This window comes from Talpa occidentalis, unplaced genomic scaffold (genome assembly GCF_014898055.3).
Source record: "Talpa occidentalis isolate TD23 unplaced genomic scaffold, MPIMG_talOcc4v2.1 talOcc4.12, whole genome shotgun sequence".
In the NCBI taxonomy this organism is placed as follows: Eukaryota; Metazoa; Chordata; class Mammalia; order Eulipotyphla; family Talpidae; genus Talpa; species Talpa occidentalis.
Genome location: NW_023601212.1, coordinates 78,690,318 through 78,714,515, shown reverse-complemented (window position 1 = coordinate 78,714,515; position 24,198 = coordinate 78,690,318). Strand labels below are relative to the sequence as shown.

At 44.0% G+C, this 24,198-nt stretch overlaps 1 protein-coding gene and 1 non-coding gene across 2 annotated transcripts; both read right to left on the bottom strand.

Annotated features, from left to right (window-relative positions):
* Positions 1-3,151: 3,151 nt before the first annotated feature.
* On the bottom strand, positions 3,152-3,257 carry LOC119242514 (U6 spliceosomal RNA). Its single transcript, XR_005124513.1, has one exon. It is a non-coding gene; the product is annotated as a U6 spliceosomal RNA (small nuclear RNA).
* A 979-nt stretch (positions 3,258-4,236) lies between these two features.
* Positions 4,237-21,776, bottom strand: BCL7B (BAF chromatin remodeling complex subunit BCL7B). The gene is made up of 6 exons (XM_037506833.2): positions 21,576-21,776; positions 17,968-18,043; positions 8,541-8,637; positions 6,162-6,332; positions 5,550-5,629; positions 4,237-5,294 (listed from the first exon to the last, which is right to left on the bottom strand). Exons 1-6 carry the CDS (start codon positions 21,665-21,667, stop codon positions 5,202-5,204), a joined length of 609 nt encoding a protein of 202 aa, XP_037362730.1. The 5' UTR covers positions 21,668-21,776; the 3' UTR covers positions 4,237-5,201.
* Between the last annotated feature and the right edge of the window lie 2,422 nt (positions 21,777-24,198).

Sequence of the window (24,198 nt, the reverse complement as noted above, 5' to 3'; positions counted from 1 at the left end):
GGTTAGTTTTATATTTTTCAATTCATTTCCTTACAGTGATTACATATTAGTTTTACAATATAAAAAGTAATCAATTTTAGTGTTTAGTGTGACTTTTGTTTGATGGATGTCTTCCATTTCTATGACTCAAATTTATAATGAAACTGATTAACGAAAGAACTTAACACCTTGTTCTGAAGATGTAAAAACAAAAAGGGAGGGGGAACTAAGTTAATGTAAGTTAATACTGCAACTATCAGTTTCCTGCTCTAATACTTTCATTGACTCCTTTTGCTGAAAAACCTATTTGCGTTTAATCTTCTACTCCAGTCTTAAAGCTCCTAACTCCTAGTAAGGAACCAAATGGACCATTTCTACTTAATTCCAGTATTCACTGGTTATTCCTACCCACCCCCAAAATGTACTTTTTTTATGTATCTGAATACCCACTCTTTTCCTTAATGCCTTTTCCAAATTGTTCCAACCTACATCCTCTTTCATTGGAATTCTCAAAGACCTTTTTAAATCATAATTTTAACAAAATTTGTTATTCAATTTCTCTCCCAACATTGTAACATTATTATAAAATAATAAAAGAGATTAAAATGTGTAGTTTCTAGTATCTACACCAGACCCACTGCTTGGTCATCTGTGGCTGCCTACCTGCCGGAATAACACTGTCTGCAAATCCAAAGCACATTTCCCTATGCTGCTCACCCATGGGTAGTTACATTTCTATAGCTTGGTGAGCAGTACCTATTTATTTAGGTCATCTGTGTCTTGTGGCCCTGTGCCCTACCACTCACCCGGCCATCGTGGCTGCAGACACAACCCTTACTTCAACAGTTCCAGCTTTGGGTTGGTCTTCTCCTGCCTGTTGGTTCCTCAAATTCAAACGTCCCAAAACCAGTTTACTATTTCCTTCCATCCATCATCTGCTCTGTCTGGGTGTTTTTTGTTTCTATTTATGACCTTACCTACTCCCTTTCCCTGCCCCCCCAACCCCGCAGGCTCAGCTTTGACTTCTCTTGAGCTCTGCAGCTATAGGATCAATTAGATAACATCAATTTGCCTACCTGAAAATCTTGAGCTGTTTCCTCTTCCTGACATCCCACAGTATTCTACTTCAGGCCTTTATTATTTCTGGCCAAATAAAGATTTACTATGCATACAAGAACGGCGGTGTAGGCCAGAGGTGAGGGGGTGGTGGTGAGAGGATTCACCAGGGACAGAGTGGGGAGCAGAACAGGCAGATCTATTAAAATACACTGCTGAGGGGAGCAGCAGACAAGACAGGAGAGGTCTGCTGCGCCATGTGGGTTAGCTTCCAGGCTGGAGATCGAACTCATGCTGCAGTGGCTGGTGATGGCTTGATAGTACTGAGACTTTAACCCCCACACCACCAGGGAGGCCCTAATGACTTTCTTCTTTTAAAATGTTTTAAACTACATTAAAATCACATATATTTTCATGGTAAAATGAACACAGTCCAAAAAAGGGAACATAAAAATGGCCTATTAAGAAACAATAGTTTTACCCCAAAAAAAAACCTACTACACCTTTCCATCTACTTCCTGCTCCAAGCAACAATTTCAATTTAAGGTAGTTCCACTGGTATTTACCTCCTTATTTCTAAATAACATATATAGTTTCAGTTTTTCAGTTTTATTAGCTGTTGACTTCCTTCAATGAGAGATGAGGACTTAACCCTCTTACATTCCCCCAAAGAACATATACAAGCATATTCCCCAAAATGATTGAATTGCAGTTAATCAGTATTCAGTGTCTAAATTGTTTATATATTAATCTCAGATGATCCACCTGGTAAACCAATTACAATTCCTTTCTTAATAACTCATGTTCATATGTGTTGGGCCTACCACTGTCAAGAGGAAATTTACAAGTTATTTGTGAGTAATCCTAACCCTTACCCCAGCAAGATTTGGGGATGATGGTGGAGTGCTGCCTAGAATTTTTTTTTTTTTAAATTTATTTATTTATACAAGCATTGGGTACAGTCAGAAGCGCGGGAGGGTGAGAGAATTCACCAGACCCAGAGCAGGGAGCAGAACAGGCAGAGTGTCGAAGTACACTGCTGAGGGGAGCAGCGGGCAGCAGGAGAGGTCTTCGCACCACGTGGGACCCTCGCCGGCGGCCCGGGATCAAACCAGCGCTTCAGAGGCTGCGGGCAGCTTCGCAACCCAGAGCTCAACCGCTGCACCACCAGGAAGGCCCTACAGAGAATTTCTTAGGCGAATATTAACGAAGTGGTGCCAACATGTCAGTCAACGAAAGAGAATGGTTTCTGCTATGGCTTCTGCATCATGCCGTATTCCATGCAGACCTCCATGCAGAGGCCCAGCGCCCTTCCTCGTTCCTCAACCTCCAGGGGCAGTGTGTCTGCACTCCCAGTTCAGCACCTGGTCATGAAGTAATCCCGAATGCCAACTGCCCTCTCCCCTTATTAGTTTTCTCTCCAGCTCACTTTATGATACTGGATTTCAAATTGTTTTTCCATGGGCCTCCCTGGTGGCAGACGGGTTGTTTCAGCACTGTGAAGCTATCCACATCCTCTGCAGCAGGAGTTCAATCCCCCGGATTCCTGGCCAGCCAGGGAGCTACCCACATGGTGCAGCAGACCTCTCCTGTCTCACCGGCTGTGCCCCTCAGCAGTGTATTTCAGTAGATCTGCCTGTTCTGCTCCCCACTGTCTCTGGTGAATCCTTTCACACACACCCCGCCCCCCACACCTCTGGCCTGTACCTCAGTTCTTGTATAAATTTTTTTAAAAGTTAAAAAATATATATTTTAAAAAACCCACATAATTTTTGTACCATATGCAATAATCCAGGTATCTGAGACTTTCTTTTTTTTAAAGATTGATTTATTAATATATACAAGAACAGGGGTACAGGCCAGAGTTGTGGGGGGTGAGAGGGTTCACCAGAGACAGAGTGGGGAGCAGAACTGGGGAATGACTGAAATACACTGCTGAGGCAAGGCAGGAGAGGTCTGCTGTGCCATGTGGGTCACCTCCCTGGCCAGGGATCCAACTGCTGCAGTGGCTGCGGCGAGCTTCATAGGTTGCGTCTTAACACCTTGCGCCACAAGGGAGGCCCTCAGACTTTCACTTGACAACTTAGTTATACATGCAATGTTAGATTTTTTTTTTTTTAATATGGAACATTTCATGAATTGTGTGTCATCTTTGAGCAGGAGCCATGCTAATCTTCTCTGTATTGTTCCAATTTTAATATACGTGCTGCCCAAACGAGCACTGTTAGATATTTAAGAAAAAACAAAGTAGGGATCATAAGAAATGGCAACAGAACTCAGATTCAAGTCTTATCCATGACCTCTGGAACCCCTAAGAAAAATGAATCTTTTTAGGGAATACTGAAATGAAATTTTTTTAAAATTTATTTTGTTAATTTTTGCATGTTTGATTTCTCTCCCGAGGTGTAAGCCCCATAAAATTCCCACCACCAAATCACTCATGAACCGTCACCAGTCTCTTGTGCTCTTCTCTTGTTCTGACCCCTCTCTCCGCCCCTCCCCTGCTATCAATATATGTCTTGGATTTATAGTTTGCCTGCTAGTTTTGTCTTTTTCTTCTGACCCCTTGTTTGGTGTCCCGATATTCCTCATATAAGTGAAACCATTTGGTATTTTTCCCTTTCCTTCTGACTTACAAAATGCAATTCTTGAACATGTTCAATGTAGATTTCTTTTCAACTATGACCCTACTTGCTCTAGGAATGAGGAGCAAAAAAGAACTCAAGTAAAGACAGCAGATTCGTGACTACCAGTCTTGGAAGAGAGACAAATGGGAAGTGACTGCTTAATAGACACAAGGACGCCACTTGGGGTAATGAAAAAGGCTGGCACTAGATAAGTGGGGATGATGGCACAATGTCACAATTGTACTAAGTGCCACTGAGCCATATACTCTGAATGGGTTGAAGTCTAAATCTTACGTGTATTTTACCATACTAAACTCATGAACACCTCCTAAGGACCTCAGGGTAAGGAAAACATCCACTGGTTGTGTTTAGTGTATACAGGAACATAAGTATAATTTGAATTCATGACAACTTCAAAGGGAGTCTCCAAATAATTTTCTTCAGTAAGCCACTGTGGGAGAGTAAGATAATTGACAGGCCCAGCCCACTGTGACTTCACAAGCACTCAGTCACCACCACCCCCAACCTCAGCCCCCTCAATCTGTAAGAATGAAGCATTCAGATTACCACAGGACATATTTCAAATAGTTTAATTTTAAAAATATTCTATTCAGTGCTAAAATATGTCTTCACTCACTGTTGCCCATTTCCATTTTCTTAAACTTTTTGAAACAAAAAATAAAATCACAAAGTTCAATTAAACATGCAGATTTCAAAGAAAAGTAAACTTTCTAGAAAGTCTGAGCTGAAGGAGTACTGTGGGCAATGGGTACTGTCCTCAAATTCTTGCTGGGGCAGCGTTTGTGGCAGAAGGGAACTGAGGCGGGGGTGCTGGAATGAAAGGTACAGGTGAAAATGGGGAAAGCTGCGTATGTGTGTATGTGTGTGTTGGAAGGGAATGGTTATGGCGGGAAACAAAGGACTGTCACCAGCTAAAAAGCCCACGAGAGGTGGCATAACCTCAGGAATGGGCAGAAGTGCCAAAACAGCAAGAAATCTATATGGACTTTCCTACCCTCATGGGCAGAAAGGCCCATCCCATCCTAGAGGAGGTCCTTCTCCCCTCCAAAGTCTCTACCCACTCCTTCTCCAACAGCAACTGACAGGGCCCTGGCCCTATGGGAAAGGCCATGAATCAATCTACAGTCTCCATTCAAATTCAAGTAACCCTAGGCATGCTCTTCTCCAGAAGGTGCCTTCCACATCTCTTTCCTCTCGTAGAAGCGCCAGCAGCTCAGTCTAGGGATCCTGGAGCAGAGACTGCTACCTGGAGGTGACAGAATGGCTGATAACTCCAGCTGCTTGGGTTGCAAAAAGGACATGAATGCTCCTCTTCTCAGGAGCAAGCAGACACAGGTGTCAAGGATGGGAAGATGATGCTACAGCCTCAAGTCCTACGTCAGCCTTCCAGTCCAGAAGGCCCCTAGGTGCAGACTCTGGACCCCGGTGCTTGCCCTTACCCCAGCAACACAGCACGGCCAGAACCAGAATGCAATAAATAGAGGCAGGGGCCAGGAGGCGAAGAGCACCAAGGCGGTGCTAGCTTTCTGAAGCTGTCTGCGGCACTGCGGCTTGGTCCACACAGACGCGTTTCAGGGGCGGGGCACCTGAGTCTTCCTCTTCCTCAGTAATCTATGAGCAGTCAGAACATGGAATTATAGGCCATCCCTCTGAGCCAGAACTTACCCATCCACCCTAATTATAATCCTAAAGCCCACTTTTAACTTCCTCCAGATGACCAAACTTCTTTCCTTGCCTTACAACCTGAAGATACTGGTTTCCCTTGCTGCCTCTGCACCCTGCTAAGGACATCTGATGCTAGTGAGCCAGTTCACATCAATAAAGTCCTTTTTTTTTTTTTTTCTTAGAAATGGGGAAACTCCTTACCTGTGTCTCTAGTGGAACTGGTTCTTCCTTTGTAAGGGTAGGAGGTTCATCGGCAACTTCTGAGGCAGGCAGGGAAGGCTCTGAAAAAACACCAAGGTCAGCATTACTGCAGGACGTCCTGAGATGGAGATTCCTACCTCTCTCTCCTCCTGGGGGAGCATTTCTATGAGCCATGTGGAGGTCCCTGGAGGAGAAGCTACAATGGCTGGAGAATCAATATATTACTCATAGGATATAATGTGAAGAACATAAACTCTGACATCCAGATCCACCAACTAATATCTATGTGGTCTTGGACAAGCAATGTGAGGTTTCTCCTTCCTCATCAGTAAAGTGGAGATAATAGCTGCTCTCCCACAGGGGTTTTGAGGGAATTATACCCAATGTCAAATATAAAAAGAGCCTTACAGACAGCTAAGCAGTCAATTGTGTTGCTAGTTTTCTTCATTATGTTACAGGGTAAAATACAACACATCTCCCCAAATGCCCCAAGCTGTTAGCAAATGGCCGCAAGACTGCTAGGCCCAGGGATACACTCTCTAAAGAAGAGAAACCTCAAGAGCAAAAGGGAGGGCCCTCCCAAGAGGCTGCCCTGGGTCAAAAGAAACTCACCCTCAAGGATCTCCTGACCCAGTGTAGGGGGCTGGGAGTCATCTGTGCGGAAGTCAGAGGTGTGTGCTGGGCTCAGGGACTCGCTCTGTTGGGGGCTGGGGCTTGAGTTGGTGCTGCTGTCCACCTTGAGCTGATAGACATCAGATACAGAACTCTGGTTGCTGTTTTCATCTGAAAATCAAACATGACAAAGGCAACAGCTGAGGATGGTAATTTTCCTCCAGAATAACTCAGTAGAGAGCCAAGGGCCTTGCATCTCCTTAGGCAGTATGGATACAATCCAGCACAATGATCCCTGCTGCAGACACTCCCTGAATTGAAGAAGACCTTCCTCAGGGCTTCTGTGAACTACAAACTACCAAGTCTACAATGAAGTGTATGTTTCATAGAGTGTATTCTAAGCACCAGATACAGTCAGAATCCTTAAGTTTATGCAGTATTTGTAGTTTAGGAAAGTGGGGAGATGCTATTTAATCCCTTCTTTTTAACCAACCAAATACAAAGTGAATCTGGTATTTTCTCACTGCCCAATGAAAGAGAGAGACATAGCTATGCCTCCCAATCCTTCTCGTATCACAACATGTATAGAAAATGATGCGATCTGTCTGGCACTTAAGGATGTTTGAAGAGGGTGGTAGTGTCTGGAGGTGGTCAATTCAAGCCCTCCAGCTGCCCAGACTCCACCTGCCTCAAGGCTCAAGGGATTACCACTCCAGAAGCTCTGTCTTGAAGGCTAAAAATCACCAACTCATTAAAACCATAGTTAACAACTTCCTCTCCCTTACTTCCAGCAGCAGTCACCTAATCTGATCCATCTCACCCTCTGATAATACCTGTGTTCTTTCATTCCTCTCCTAGTGCCTTAGTTCAGACCTCATTATCCCTGGTCTGGCCTCCTACAACAGTCACCTAACTACCCCCTTTTCAGTCTCAGACATTCCAGCTGTACATTACGACACTGCCAGAGTGATCTAACGTCAGTGGTTCCTCCTTGCCTAAAGGATAAATTTCAAATTCCAGTCCTTATTGGGTCAGATGTTAGATAGCCCTATCGCTATCTACAAAGTCCCTTCAAACTCTAGCTCACTCCCTGCAATTTTTCCCCAAATACCTTAGATTCCATCTGAGCTTGACCCTAACCCAAGAACAACTTCAGGTATAGGCATTGCTGCCCATCTGCTCCTTCTACTGGTATGACTAGCTCTTTCTGGTCTTCTGGGAAAAGTCCCTACACCAGCCAAAAATACAGCCTGAGTACTACATCCTCCCCAGAGCCCTGTGTCCCATGGTCCCCCAGGTGCATATGACTACTCTCTTTTAAGATCCTGCTGTATCTTGTGCACACCTACATTTACTATTTTACACACCAGTTTCCTTTCAATACATTCTCTGTAGGCAGGCTCTGTGGCTTACTGGTCCTTGAAATCTCCAGTGCAGTATATACATATATGACATGGCACACAGTAGGAATTCATTAAATGTTCACTGAAGGAATGAAAAGGATGAGATGGTAACCACACTAAGGAACTGGAGCTTCAGGTCTCCTAGAGATTTATGACAGCTGAACACCCCACCCACAGCTAAAGAGAAAGTTCCTCTTGTATGCTCCATCCTACATTTAATTAATCTTGGTGGGGTTGGGGAAAAGGAGAAGAGGAGCTAACAGCCTGCTCCTGGTGTAATCAGGAAGAGAAAATCATAAGCCCTTTCCAGTTTTTCCTCCTACAAAGACCACTATCTCCTACACTGAAATGGAAGTACCTTTTCATTATGAAAAAGAATAAAGCTCAGTCACTTCTGAGTTTGGGCAAACATTTTTCTCCTGAGCATCAGTCCCCTTCAATAGGGATGACAATAACTGTCTGGTAAGGCTAACAATGAGAAACTGAAGTGGCCATGCTCTGTAAACAGTAACTGCCATGTAGGTGTAAGAAAGGTAATATGGGACTGCAGAGCTGAATCAGGCAGGACGTTTAGTGAAGACTAGCTGAGGAAGCAGAATTTGGACTAACAGTGGCTAGGCAGATGCCTGGTTTTAGGGAGACTATTCTAAGACACTCTCACAAAATACACAGTGTAAAGAAAGAGTTTTTGATCCAGAAAATCAGGACCTAGCAAGGGGTCTGTCACTTACTAGTTAAATGACTTTAGATACCTAATTTCACATCTCTAAGTCTCAGATTCCTTAAATGGAAATACTTGAGGACAGTATTATCTACCTTGCAGGGTAATTTGAAGTTTAAATGAAAAGACTTATGTAAAGTGCCTAGCAAGATATCAGCAAAACTTAGGCACTGAAATGATATACAGAACTATTCTTATTAATGGGTTCATCTAAGTTTTCAATTTCCTGCAAGGAAGAGTAAGGACGCAACTCACCCTGGAATTCAAGAAGGAGAGAGGAATTGGCTGAGGCATCAGAGGGAAAGCCATTAGGTTCCCGGGCTGCTGAACTGTTCGATTTTGACTTTTCTTTCTAGAAAAGGAAAAAAAGAGGAATATGACAGAGCCAAGCAGGAGACTCATAGGAAAGGAGGATACTATCTGAGACCTCCAGAGAGGTCTGGATTAGGTTGGAATAGGAATAATGACAGTGGTTTGAGAATCCAGGATCAAAAGGAGTAACAGAATCCCAGACAAGGTATCCCGAAGCCTCAGTGTCTCTATCTGTAAAATGAACCTGTCTGGCTCTAAAAGCATGAAAAGGTGAGAGATAGATACATATACATCTACTGGAGCTACTAGTGGCATTCTGCTTTCTGCCCTCATCAAAAAGCTTCCCATCCATTCCATGTGTGGATAAGCAAGAATCTTAACATACTCATTTGAGAAAGATTCCTTTTTCAGTAGCATAGCAGGAAAAAAAAGTGAAAGACCTCTGAGTAGACAAAGGAAGAAGTCACTTTACATGTAACGCAGGCAAGGACAGGAGAAAGGGGCCCCTACTAACTCTTTTCCTGACCAATCAGCCCCATTGAAAATGATCACCTCAAGTCTACCTTTGCCTGTAACATTTCTTTCAAGCAGGCCGCAGATCACTCAAGCAGGGGAACCATAGTGGGAAGAGAAATACTAGTATGCCTCAAGCAAGCTATCCCATCAAGAAAAGAAACAATCCAAGCATTTGCAAATTAGAGCAACCCAAAAGCCAAAAGTTTAAATCTGGGAAATCTCAAACTTACTAATTCCTATTTTTTATACATACCGGTGCATTGTACATGCATTGTACTAGTAATACAATTTACTGTTAATAACTTTCAGTTGTACCTCTGCAATAAATTATACATGTTTATACATGTCTTTCCCTTAGTTTATCATATGCAGATATGTTTAATGTAATTATTTGTTACCATTCTACTACATAAGCAATATAACCATAATTTTTATAGCTGCATAGTATATATATATAATATATATAATACTATAATATATATATACAATATAACCATAATTTTTATAGCTCCATGTCCCTTAATTACTTCTCAACATTAGACGTTTAGTTTTAGCTTATTTAGGGTTGTGTTTATTGCCACTACGAATAAAGTCACAACACTCAACTATCACTTTTTCTTGGAATTTTTATTTGGATAAATTTGCAAAAATACCAAAACTTCTAGATCAATAAGTATAAACATGTTTTTCTTGAAATACTTGTACCTTATCACTTTCTAAAAGTATGGTGGTAATATATATGGTGTACTATTACAGCAGCCATGCCAACATTTAGCTTTATTATTATTTTTCTGAGAATCACTTATATATTTATTTTTATTTATTTTTATTTTTTTAAATAGAGGCATGTTTTATTTATTTATTTGTTTGTTTGTTTGTTTGTTTGTTTTGTTTATACATGCACTGGGTACAGTCAGAAGCGTGGGAGGGTGAGAGAATTCACCAGAGCCAGAGCGGGGAGCAGAGCAGGCAGAAGGACCGAAGTACACTGCTGAGGGGAGCAGCGGGCGGCAGGAGAGGTCTGCGCGCCATGTGGGACCCTCCTCCGGTGGCCGGGGAGCAGCTGGGGATTGAACCGGTGCCGCAGAGGCCGCGGGCAGCTTCGCAACCCAGCGCTCTACCGCTGCACCACCGGGGAGGCCCAGAATCACTTATATTTATCTTAGTGATTCTGTGTTCATGTAAAGTAAGTATTCACTACAGGGAATTATGAAAATACAGAAAATCGCCTGTACAACTAAAGACGACCTTACATGTATTTGTAGGAAAATGGATCAAGATAAATTCTTCGAACTTGCTTCCCCTCTCCCATTCATCAATATTCAAAACACTACACCAGATGTAGATGTCCCTTGTATATTACCTTCTGAGCATAAATTCCTATCCTAGAGATAAAACTTTAGAGCAAAGGGATAAAGACTTTAAATGCTTCTTTTTCCCCCCTCAGCTTTATTCTGGTACAACTGACAAAATCATAGAATATTTAAAGTATACAGTGTGGTGATCTGATATATGTATACATTGTGAAAGGACTCTCACCATCTAGTTAAGTAACACATTCCTCACTAAAAGCATTTAAATATACTTTTCCAATCAACTTCACCTGTATAAAATAAAATTGTGCCAATTTATTTTCCATAAGCAATGACCCACTCTCTAGCCTTCACATTTTTCCTTTACCAATTCAGCCATCATTATTTTCCATTTTTCCTAATCCAACAGTTTAATGCTAGTAACTGACGAGATGGCACTTTACCATGGACAGTGGAGGGTAAACTGATACTGATGGACCTTAGCACCCAGTTGAGCAACCAACACTGTGAGATGTCTTTGGGGACCAAGGGCTGTGTCCTAAGGAGGAAAAATATGAAATAGGAAAGGGCTAAGAGCTCTTAAGTGCAAAATACATCCTACCCAAGAGATTTAACTGCCTGACCTCTGGCCCTTATGGTAAAGACATCACTAAGGCTAGGGTTGGATGAAGAATAAAGAGTGGCTCCCCCACAACTTTCATCCTTCAATTCCCTGGGCCAAATTAGAGCAACCCAAGTGATAAGAAAGGAAGCTGTTTCCAGGAAAATATGGCAGTTCCATGGGAGGCAGAAGGTGAAACTGGGGAAAAGGGAAAGGTTAAACTTTGAAGCTACCCCACCCCCAAAATTCTTTCAGCAGAGGAAAAAACCAGAGTTCAGGTTCCTATCCTCCTCTCAAGTTTTGTATTACTAAAACCAAGGCAGCTCAGAGTCCCAAGGGAATAAAAGATGAGGAAACAGAAAAAGCTAACAAACATTAGGGAAAAACAAGCATCATGAATGACAATAGCAGAGTAAGCTGTAGCAGAAGCAGACTAATGGGACAAAAGAATTTAAACACATTCAAAGCTCCTCAGAAAGACAAAATGATACTGAAAAGATTTTTTAAAAAAAAACATTTATTTATATATTCATACAAGCACTGGGTACAGTCAGAAGCGTGGGAGGGTGAGAGAATTCGCCACATCGGGGAACAGAACAGGCAGACTGATGAAATACACTGCTGAGGGGAGCAGCAGGCACTGCAGGAGAGGTCTGCATGCCATGTGGGACCCTCTCTGGCGGCCAGGGATCGAACCGGCGCTGCAGAGGCTGCGGGCAGCTTCGCAGCCCAGCGCTCAACCACTGCACCACCAGGGGAGGCCTGTGAAAAGATGTTTTGAGCCAACTGAAGAAATATGGTATAATAAATATAATAGTTCAGGGCCTCCCTGGTGGTGCAGAGATTAAAGTCTCAGCGCTATCCAGCTATCACCAGCCACAGCCACATGAGCGATCTCCAGCTGGGGAGTTAACCCACAGGGAACAGCAGACTTCTGTCTTGCCCACTGTTCCCCTCAGCAGCATATTTCAGTAGATCCACCTGTTTTTGTTTTTTTTTAAGATTTATTTATTTATACAGGAACTGGGGTATAGGCCAGAGACATAGGAAGGTGAGAGAATTCACCAGAGACAGAGCGGGGAGCAGAACAGGCAGAAGAACCAAAAGCACTGCTGATGGGAGCAGCGGGTGAGACAGGAGAGGTCTGCTGCGTCATGTGGGTATCTCCCTGGCTGGCCGGGAATTGAACCTGCATTGCAGAGGCTGTGGACAGCTTCACAGCGTTGTACTCAACCCACTGCACCACTGGGAAGGCCCTAGATCCACCTGTTCTTCTCCCCACTCTGTCTTTGGTGCATTCTCTCACCCCCGGCACTTCTGGCCTACCCTCCAGCTCTTGTATGCATAAACAAACAAACAAACAAAATAATTCAAAGTAATTAAATGAATGAGTATAATAGCAGAAATAGATACACCTGAGATGATTTTTTTTTTCTGAGAAAGAATAGGGCTGCAGGTCAGAAGTACAGGGGTGAGAGGATTCAGAGACACAGTGGGGTGTATGGGTGAGACAAGAGACATCTGCAGTGCCATACATGGGTTAGCTCCCTGGCCAGGGATCCAACTCAGGCTGTAGAGGTGATAGCTAGATACAGCTGAGATTAATAAGGAAAAATTGGGTAGAGCTATCAGAATGCATCAGGAAAAGGATAAAAATGAAATGAATGGGAGAAAAGCTATGAATACAGAAGCTAATATATTAGCATTACAGGATATCCATTCTTACAGAAGTCCTAGAAGTTCAAAAATTCTAGAAGAAATTCTAAAAGATAACAGGAATACTGAAGGTTACCTACAAAACAAGGATTAGACTGACATCAGTTTTCTCAACACCATCAGAAGCATAATTGAGTAATAGCTCTAAAATGCTGAAAGTATTTTGAAACTAGAATTTCATATACAGATACAATGATCAATTAAACATGAAATTAAAACAAATATATGATAGCTGGATAGCGCTATATTTTCAGGAATAAAAAAAGATATTTTCAGAAAGTTTTCTCCACAAAAGTCCTCTTTGACAAAATTCTTGAAGAATGTATGCCAGCAAGAAGAGAAAATAATCTAGAAAGCAGTAAGAATTAAGTTGCAAAGGGTTAGTAAATAATCAGTAAAGTTTACTTTGTCTAAATAAGCGGTGATTGGACCTCCCTGGCGGCACAAAGGGTTGAGCGCAGCGCTGTGAAGCTGTCCGCAGCCTCTGCAGCGCAGGTTTGAATCCCGGCCGGCCAGAAAGCAACCCACAAGGCGCAGAAGATCTCTCCTATTTCGCATGCTGCTCCCCTCAGCAGTGTATTTCAATCTGCCTGTTCTGTTCCCCACTCTGTCTCTGGTGAATCCTCTCACCCCCCGCACCTATGGCCTGTACCCCAGTTCTTGTATGCATAAATAAATCTTTAAAAAAAAAAAATCCTAATTCTAAAAAAAAATAATAATAATAAAGCAGTGACTAAAACAAGAAATATCTATAAAATTCTGAACAGAATTCCAGTCAAAACTAAGGATAGGGAAGGGAGGAAAGTGGGGGAAGGACGGAAGCCAGAGGTGTTTAAAATATATTATGGGTTATCAGAGTCACAAGGAAAACACAGATTTTGAATAAGCTTTATATATTGACAGGGAAAAACAGTAAATATAAACTTTTAAGTGAGAAGTAGCCAACAGAAAAAAAAAAAAATAGAATGTAGAATTTTCAAATCAGGAACAGAAAACCCATCCATTCAACATGAGATAGAGATTTTTAAAAAGTACGTTACAGCAGAAATCATAGTTCTTGTTAGTATAACTTTTAGGTGGTCACATTTTTCCAGATTCCTGACAATTAAATGTGTCACACAAGCTATTCTGAATAAGCACAGTAGTAAGTATACATGGTCTGAGACAATTTCTAAGAAGCTCCTTCAATACCATCTGCCTGCACAACAATTCCTGCTGCCCAGAACCTGAATGTGTTGAATGAATGAACCTTAACTTTGAAATTTAAGGTAAAAATGGAGCAGAGGAATAGGAAGCTGCTATGTAAAAAGTATAAGAGAGTTTTAGTTCTGCAGATGAAGCATTTTGGAGACTGGTGGCACAACAATGTGAATGTACTTATCACTACTGAACTTAAAAAATGGCTAGGATTAAAAATGGAAATCCCACATAACCCAGCAATACCTCTATTAGGTATTTATACAAGTAATTTGAAAACCTTAATATGAATATTTTTCTACACCCTTATACACAGTGGCATTGTCCACAATTGCCAAGTCATGGAATCAATCTAAATGTTCTTCAAGAGACAAGTGGATAAAGAAATCATGGAATATTACACAGCTGAATACTCAATATTACACAGTTGAATACTCAGTATTACACAACTGGAAAAAAAAAGATGAAATAGTGGCATCTGGACAAAATGGCTAGACCTTGAGGTGATTTTATGAAGAGAAATAAATCAAAAAGTGAAACACAGGTATCAGATGGCTTCACTCATCTACAGAATATAAATAACCAAAATAACATACACAGGCAAAACACAGTAGAAATATATCTTGAACTCAGTTAAAGAGTATAATGGTTGGGCCTCCACGGTGGCCTAGCAGTTAAGTCTCAGCGCTATCACTGCTAAGGCCTGAGGTTGATCCCAGCCAGGGAGTTAACCTGTATATGGGGCAGCAGACCTCTCCTCTCTCTTGCCTGCTGCTCTCCTCAGCAGTGTATTTCAGTAGATCTGCCTGTTCTGCTCCCCACTCTCCCCGGTGAATCCTTTCACGCACACCCCCACACCTCTGGCTCACATCCCAGTTCTTGTATGCACAAATAAATAAATCTTAAAAAAAAAAAAAAATATATATATATATATACACACACACATGACAAAGACTCATCAACTCCACACCTAGAAATATATCCACATACTGATTAAGAATGTTCACACTGGGCCTCCCCGGTGGCGCAGCGGTTGAGCGCTGGGTTGCGAAGCTGCCGGCGACCTCTGTGGCGCCGGTTCGATTCCAGGCTGCTCCCCGGCCACCGGAGGAGGGTCCCACATGGCGCGCAGACGTCTCCTGCCGCCCGCTGCTCTCCTCAGCAGTGTACTTCGGTCCTTCTGCCTGCTCTGCTCCCCGCTCTGGCTCTGGTGAATTCTCTCACCCTCCCGCGTTTCTGACTATACCCAGTGCTTGTATAAGCAAAACAAAACAAAACAAAACAAAAAAATAAAGCCTCTATAAAAAAAAAAAAAAAAAGAATGTTCACACTATTCCTATTGCCATAAACTGGGAACAACCAAGAACATCAAACTGTAGAAGAATGAGAAAAATTATACTATAGTTCTATAAAGACATTCCATATAGCAATGAGAGGAAACAAACAGCTCCGAAGACAACATGCATAAATTTTACAGGGATGAATTTATAAACATAATGCTGAGCAACATAAGATACACAAAATAGATACATTATGATGCTGTTTACATAAAGCTAACAGTGTTTACAAATGACTAATAAGTGCTAAGAAAAACAAAAGTAGGAGAGATTATGTCTAGAGGGAGACAGGGGGATGTTGGGAAGAGTTGCACAGAGGGCTCTGGGGGAGTGGCAATGCTCTACCTTTTTTTATGGGGAGGTTTGCAAGGGTATTAGTTTTATTTTTTTTTAAAAGATTTATTTATTTATACAAGCACTGGGTATAGTCAGAAGCACAGGAGGGTGAGAGGATTCACCAGAACCAGAGCCAGAGCGGGGAAGCAGAACAAGCAGAAGGACCGAAGTACACTGCTGAGGGGAGCAGCAGGCATGGCAGGAGAGGTCTGCACGCCATGTGGGACCCTCGCCTGTTGGCCGGAGATCAAACTGGCACTGCAGAGGCTGTGGACAACTTCGCAGCCCAGCGCTCAACCGCTGCACCACCGGGGAGGCCGGGTATTAGTTTTATATTAGATATACTATATATTTATGTTTTATATACTTTTATTTGTTTTATATTTTATATTCTTTTTTAAAAAAAGATTTAGTTATTTATGCATACAAGAACTGAGGTACAGGCCAGAGGTGTGGGGGGGGTGTGTGTGAGAGGATTCACCAGAGACAGAGTGAGGAACAGAACAGGCAGACTGACTGAAATACACTGCTGAGGGGGGCAGCGGGCCATCAGGAGAGGTCTGCTGTGCCATGTGGGTAGCTCCCTGGCCAGGGATTGAACTTGTGCTGCAGTGGCTGCAGCAAGCTTCATAGGTTGCGTCCTAACCCCTTGTGCCACCAGGGAGGCCCTATATTTTATATTCTTAAAAACAATTCAAAAAAAGGATTTCCCTGGTTGTGCAGGGGTTAAAGTCTCAGCACTATCAGCTGTTACCAGCCACAGCAGCATGAATTCAATCCCCAGCCAGGGAGCTGACCCACATGGCGCAGTAGACCTCTCCTGTCTTGCCAGCTGTTCCCCTTAGCAGTGTATTTCAGTAGATCTGCCTGTTCTGCTCCCCACTGTCTCTGGTGAATCCTCTAACACACATCCACCCCCACCCCTGCCTACCCCAGTTCTTGTATGCATAAATAAATAAAATAAATTTTCAAAAAAATTTAGGAAAAAGTCAGAGACAATCTTGTTGTTTATAACCTAGGGATGTATATAGATAAATGTAGTGGCCACTGCATATAAACAGAATATAATGCAAAAGTCAAAGGTAATAACTATTCACAATTACAGAAACATGAAGAATTCTCAAAAACAAAAGAATAGAGGGTCACAGTAATAGGTTTATTGCACAATTCTATAAACATATAATTTTTTTTTAACTGCACTTGAACCAATACTATGTTTGGTTTTTTTTTTCCAAGAATACACAGGTGTCAAATAAACCCATAAAAGAGTAATTGATAAAGGGCCTCCCTGGTGGTACAAGGGGTTAAGACACAACCTGTGAAGCTGTCTGCAGCCTCTCCAGCGTGAGTTCAATTCCCTGGCCAGCCAGGGAGCAGTTACCCACATGGCACAGCAGACCTCTCCTGACTCGCCCGCTGCTCCCCTCAGCAGTGTACTTCGGTCAATCTGCCTGTTCTGTCTCTGGTGAAGCCTCTCACCCCTAAACCTCTGGCTTGAAACCCAGTTCTTGTACCCATAAATAAATAAATCTTTAAAAAAAAAGAAATTGTCTTATATAAAAAAGAGTAATTGATAAAGGCATATACATATTAAACACAATACACTACAGTGGGTAGCTAACTAAAAAAAAGCAGGAATCAGGGCCTCCCTGGTGGTGCAAGGGGTTAAATCTCAGCACAATTAAGCTATTGCCAGCCACTGCAGCACAAGTTCGAGCCGGGCCAGGGAGCTAACCCACATGGCACAGCAGACCTCTCCTGTTTGCCTGCTGCTCCCCTCAGTAGTGTATTTCAGTCAATCCACCTGTTCTGCTCCCTACTCTATCTCTGGTGAATCCTCTCATCCCCCAACTCCCCGCACCTCTGGCCTACACCCCAGTTCTTGTATGCATGAACAAATAAATCTTAAAAAAAAAAAAAAATGCAGCAATCAGCAAATTTCTTTCTTTTAAGGCCCTTTAGGGCCAGATAATATTTTAGGCTCTGTGGACCATTAGGTCTTATGGCCACTACCCAACTCTGCCATTACAACTCAAAAGCTGACACAGGCAACAAGGAAACCAAATGGGCACTGCAGTATTCCAATAAAACTATGCTGACAACCACAAGGAATAGACCTGGGCTGTAGCTTGCCAGGTCCTGGAAAACAGGAATGGGTTAAGGAAAGGGAATGGGGTGTGAGGGGGTGGGGGAATAATAAAGAAAGAGGATTTGCATTAACCAAAGAAAGCAGGTGCTTTTAATTACTTTCAATTCAATTCTGATGAAATAAATCCTTTTTAATTAAGAAGATGATGAATGAAGGGAGGGAAGGAAGAAAAGGGTGCCTTTTGTTTTGATTTTCTTCTACTTACCTCCTTGCTGTCTGTCACAGGAACCCACTTAAATATCCTAAGGGATGTGTCACCTACAGTCACCCACTTTTTCTCCCTAAAAGAAAAAAACACTTTTTAGAACTGATAAAACAATACATTTTCTGTGTTTTTTTTTTAAGATTTATTTATTTATGCATACAAGAACTGGGGTACAGGCCAGAGGTGTGGCGGTGAGAGGATTCACCAGAGACAGAGTGGGGAACAGAACAGGCAGATTGACTGAAATACACTGCTGAGGGGAGCAGCAGGTGAGTCAGGAGAGGTCTGCTGCACCATGTGGGTAGCTCCCTGGCCAGGGATTGAACTCATGCTTCAGTGGCTGCGGCGAGCTTCATAGGTTGCATCTTAACCCCCTGTGCCACCAACGAGGCCCCACATTTTCTATTCTTTTTTTTTTGAAGCTGTTTTGTTTATTTTTTAAATTTATTTATTTATTTATTTATACAAGAACCAGGGTACAGGCCAGATGCTCGGGAGGGTGAGAGCATTCACCAGAGACAGAGCGGGAAACAGGCAGACTGACAAAATACACTTCTGAGGGGAGCAGCGGGCAAGACAGGAGAGGTCTGCCGTACCACGTGGGACCCTTGCCGGCCGGTGGGGATAGAACCAGCGCTGCAGAGGCTGCGAATAGCTTCACAGCATGGCGCTCAACCGCCTGCGCCACCAGGGGAGGCCCACATTTTCTGCTCTTAACTTTTGCTTTTCTACTTTTCAGCATATCACTCCTTAAGTCTTAAATTGACTTCTAAACTTCTCCAACAAATTGCCTTGTAGCTTTCAGTGCAAAATCATACTGAAAGTAATCATCCCTTCCTCAAAGTATTCACTATGAAATTCCTTTGGCTCTGAACCCTCTCCTTGCCATCCGTCCTCATGTATAGTGTACCAAAGCCCTTTTTTCTCACAGACTATACCAATAGAATGCTAGCACATTTTCAAACCCAGATATTTACCTAACACCATTTTTTTATTTTCCAAAAATTTAGTTCAGGAGATACAGGATATATAAAGATATGTCCCTACCCTGGAGCTCATAGGAATGAAAAATAAGGAGATGATTTTAACACTTGAAAGTAGCAAGGAAGTTAAGACAACTGAAAGAGTAAGGCTGGATACCTGATTGAGGGGAGGACTCTTGTAGAACTCTGGGTTGAAAACTACTCCATTAAAGAATAGTAACAGAAGCCAAGACAGGATGCTCCCTGATAATAGAAGGGCACATCACACTGGCTTCTGAAAGAGGTGAGACAAAGCCATGAAAGAACTGCTTTAATATTTACTTTCCATAGGAAGTAACTTTTGAGATAAGCCTTTAAAAAGTCCCCTACCCAGACCCCTTCTCACCCACCTCCCCTCAGGCATGTACCTGGGAAAGCCAAGTGACTAAGCAAATACAAGGACAAGCATAGGCAGGGAACCTACCTTATGACTTAAGGGTTTCAAGTCCAAATCTGAGGTTACAAAAAAGCAAAAATCTGATAATACTGTTCAGCAAACGAGTAAAGTATCTATGATGTAACAAAAAGAATGAACTAAAAAGATAAAAATTGGACTTCATTCCTGGGCCAGTCACTCTACTTTCTGATTTAACAAAAAATATTTAACATACATGACCCTGAGCTAGGCTCTGGGCACATAAAGGACATGATGCAGCCTCTAACCTCACAGATCAGGTATTCCAGTTGGAGACAGACATCAAACAACTCAACTCACAATTAGTTACTTAATCATTAGGTTTAACTATATCAAATTACCATTTTTGTCCTTAAAAGGCTAAATTAGGTAATCTGTTTATGATTCAACCTAATACAACTGTGGCAAGTTCTATGAAAGGGACCTGATCTAGACTGTGAATCTTGACAGGTGTCATTGAGCAAACAATTAAAAAAAAATTATTTATTTATGCATATAAGAGCTGGGGTGTAGGTCAGAGGTGGAGGTTGGGGAGGGAGGTGAGAGTATTCACCAGAGACAGAGTGCAGAGTACAACAGACAGATCTACTGATATACACCGCTGGGGGAGCAGCAAGCAAGACAGAGAGGTCTGCTGCGCCTTATGGGTCAGCTCCTGGCCTGCAGATCAAATTCTGTGCTGCAGTGCTCAGCTTCATAGTGCTGAGACTCAACCCCTGAGGAAACAATTTTTTTTTTTTTTTAATAGAGGCACTTTTATTTGTTTGTTTGTTTTGTTTACATGCACTGGGTACAGTCAGAAGCATGGGAGGGTGAGAGAATTCACCAGAGCCAGAGCGGGGAGCAGAGCAGGCAGAAGGAGCTGCTGAGGGAGCACAGGAGAGGTCTGCGCGCCATGTGGGTTCCTCTGGTGGCCGGGGAGCAGCCGGGGATCGAACCGGCGCCCAAAGGAAACATTTTTGAGTTGAGCTCAGAGCAGAGGGAGAGGAAGGATGCCAGGCAGCAGGAACAAAAGTGTGGTTCCAGTGGAAGGAGGGCCAGCAACCTGGGAAAGGCTATGTGTTGAGTCAGGCAGGTGAGGGTGGAAAGATCTTTGGTCTTTATGCTAAAAGCAAGAAAGGGTGATGAAAGCATTGTTTTCTAAGCAAGAGAGTGCAAATAGTAAGATTTACACATAAGAACTATGAAATCATTCAGTGCAGCCTGAGGAACTAATTGGGGAATGAGCAAAAGCTAACAGCAGGTAAATCCTTAAATCCTAGGAAGGTTGGCATGGAGTTGTAGGTGAGAGGCAGGTTATATGGTCCAGGTTGCTGGTGGCAGAAGAGAAGGCCAGAAGAGAAAATGTGTTGATTCTTGTTTCACAAAAAATACAGGCTTCTATTTGGAGGGGATAATAAAGAAAGAAAGAAATTATTTAACTCATATACATGAAGCTCTTGAATACTGAGGTAAGGAACCTGGTCTTGTGGGGTAAAGACACGAAAAGTCCAAAGACACGATGGGGTGAAAAGCCTGAAATTCTCAATTAGCGGCCATCGGCTAGAGGAAAGACTCAAAATGCTGGTCAATAGTTATAAATACAAGAAAATGTGACAATGCCACGATTGAAGGAACGCCACACGAGCCGTTCCTAAACCTGGGGTGTGGAGGGGGAACGGCGCGGGAGGGGGTAGGTCTCAATTCCTCTGCTAACAGATCAAGCGTGAGGGTCAGCATCAGGCAGTGAGAGGCATCTGGACTCCCGTTCGCAGGCCAGCTCCCTGGCAGGTGGATACCCAGCAGCTCTCACCAAACTTGGACGAGGTAAAACGCAGAGCGCTCAGCCTGGCCGACGGTCAACACCCAGAGATAGCCGGGTACACGACAATTCAGAAGGCCAAGAAGCCCCGAGGCGAGCGGGCGAGCCGAGCAAGGCCCCCCGGGCCCGGCCGGCAGCGAGCCCCGCCACGGGCAGGTGGGCGGGCCGCCAAGCCGGGCGGCACGCTGATTGGTCGCGGCCCGCGCGCCCTCTGACCCCACGCCGACGAGAGCGGCGCCCTCCTCCCGCCTTCTCCAGCTCCCCCCTCCCCCAGCGCCGGCCGGCCGGCTCCCACCCCGCCCGCCAGTCCGGCGCTCCGCGGGGCCTGCGCTGGCCATCCCCGTTAGCACCCTCAGGCCCGGCCCCTCACCATTTCCGCACTTTCTCGATGGCCGCCATCACCTTCTTGATGTCATCCTTGGCCCGGCTGCGGGTCTCGGCGCGGACCGACCGGCCCGACATGGCGGCGGCGGGAGCGGCGGGGGCCGGGGCACTGCTCCCAAGACACGGGGAATCGCGCGCCTCACGCGCCGCCGCCCGCCCGCTGCAGTAGCGTCACCGCGCCCGTCGCCCCCTCCGTGCGCGCGTGCGCGAGAAAGCGCGCGCACCCGCCCGCCCCTTGGGGCGCGAGGCCTCAGTGCGCTTGCGCGCCCCGCCCCGGGCGTCCGTCCCCGGGTGCCCCGGGTGTCGCCTTGGCCCCCAAGCAGGCCGGGTACGCGGCGAGCAGGTGGCACGTGCTGCAGGCAGTGCGAGGTGCGAGGCGTTGCCTGTGTGGTTCCTGGCTCTCTCCCAGGAAACTGAAGGGTTAGCACCTTCTTCCTCTGACCAGGACTGCTGAGTGCCTTTATCTTAAGGCCTTGGCCCAAATGGGACCAAATTCTGACCCTCTGTCATGCTGCCTTTCCTGGCCTGTGCCCTACTCCCAGATATAAAGCTGTGCTCCAACCAAGGAGGAGTTCACACCTTTCTCCAGAAGCCTTCCAACCTTTGCACACACTTGTTCTCCACCTGGAATTCTCTTGCCTTGATGAACTAACTCTTCCAACATCCATCCAGTTCGAACTCACTTGAAAAAGTCTTCCCAGGATGTCCTAGTGTTCCACTTGTGTTTACACTAAGCACTACATTATTGTCTCATTTGATTAAACTGTTGATTAAATGATGCCTGTTTTAGGAAAGATTCTGTGCTAAGTGCTGAGGACAAAACCTAGGTATTTGCTTTCAAAGAGCTTCCAGTTTAGCACACCTGTCCAGGATACAGGCATGTAAAATGCCATTTGATAAATGCTAGGCTGAGGGAAGTACAGGTGTTATGACAACCCTAATCTAGATGAGGGGTGTCCAGTGGCTTCTGGTGGTGGAGAGGAAAATCTTAAAGCTGGCCTCTGAAAAAAGAACAGGTGCTATACTGCAAGCCTTACCATGATCACAGACATTATAAATGTACAATAAGGGTTCAGGTGAATGTTGAATCCAGTGCAGCTCTCTTGCTCTCTGGCCCTTCCCAGCCCACCCCTTCTATACCTCCTAGGCAGGCATTTATGCCTGCAATATGCAGGGAGGGTCCTACAGCAGTGGCTTCAGGAGACTTTGCTTTGACTGATAGTGGCTGCTGCTCTCACCTTTAGAGAAACTTCCTTCTGTATGCCCCCGGAGAAATGCCTAGTGAATCCTAAAGGTGACAGCCTCCAACTCTTAACTGTTCAGCCTTTCATGACCCACCAGCATTATGGCTTGATTAGCACGTGTCATGAGCAGCCCAGAAGTAGCATCTGTCTGACTTAAGAGCTGAACCAGCTTGTGGAGGGAAGGGATGATTATAGAAATAATGGGATCAAAGGTGACACATCTGTTTCTCAAACCCAATTCATTCGAAATAGCTCAGCCCAAGCACTGCCTGAGCACCTGCTATATGCCCTACAGCACTAGACACTAGGTGACTCAAAGATGAATAAGACATGCACTCTGCCTTCAAGGTAAGGATGAGGAAAGCAATAGAAAAATGCTAGACAAAATGTGGTATGTGTCCTGGAAGAAGCCAGCTCTCTAGATGTCTCCAGTTCTGTTTATAGGCGTCCTGGTCTTGGGTACATGGTCCAAACTTAGCAGTTATGTCTAATTTCCTCTTTCATCCTTGTCCAAATCCCAACCAGTCTCCCATCTGAGGTTTCTTGCTTATAACTTCGTCTACTCCACAGACCACTGTTTCTCCCAGCTGTACTAGCCGCTTGCACCTAATTTTTCCTCCAGTTCACTGTGCCAGTTGGTCACCTTCCTCGTGCCATCACCTGCTCTAGTGTCCCATTTCCTGACAAGAATTTGTTCACCTAGCCTTACATTCCCTACATTATCTCCAGTGGGGCTCGCTCTGTGTAAGAGAGCCATTGCAGCGAGTGCTTACCAACTATTCCCAGCACAGATTCCCTCTGTTAACATTGTTTTCTTAAAAAACAAACAAAAAAATCCATGCCTTGATAATTTCGTGGTGAGAGACTCAGGCTAGATGCTGAGAGGGTTGAGGAGATGAGCCAGCCCAGACCTCTGCCTTGGGCAAATTGCATTCGAGGCAGTGGCTTCCCCTGTCACTCAGAGTAAAAGTGACAGTGGTCTACAATGTCCCACCTGTCCCTGCATGCCCCAATAATTCTTTCACCTCATCTCCTGCAATTCTTCCCTTCGCTGTTTCTGCTCCATCTAACCTCTTTGCTTATCTGAAAATACCCAATCAAACTCCTGCCTTCGCACCACAGGTCCCTCTACTTGGAATGTCTCCCCACCTCCACATATCTGAATGGGTGACTTTCACCTCCTTTGTGTCTATGCTTAAATATCTTGCTTACCATGTAGCCCTCCAGGCTGCCTACCTAAGACTGTAATATCTGTCCACACACACACACACACTGTACCTCCCCTTCCCCAACTTATTCGTCTTCAAAACATTCATCTCCTTTTGAAATACTATTTTCCTTATCTATCTTGCTTATTATCTATCA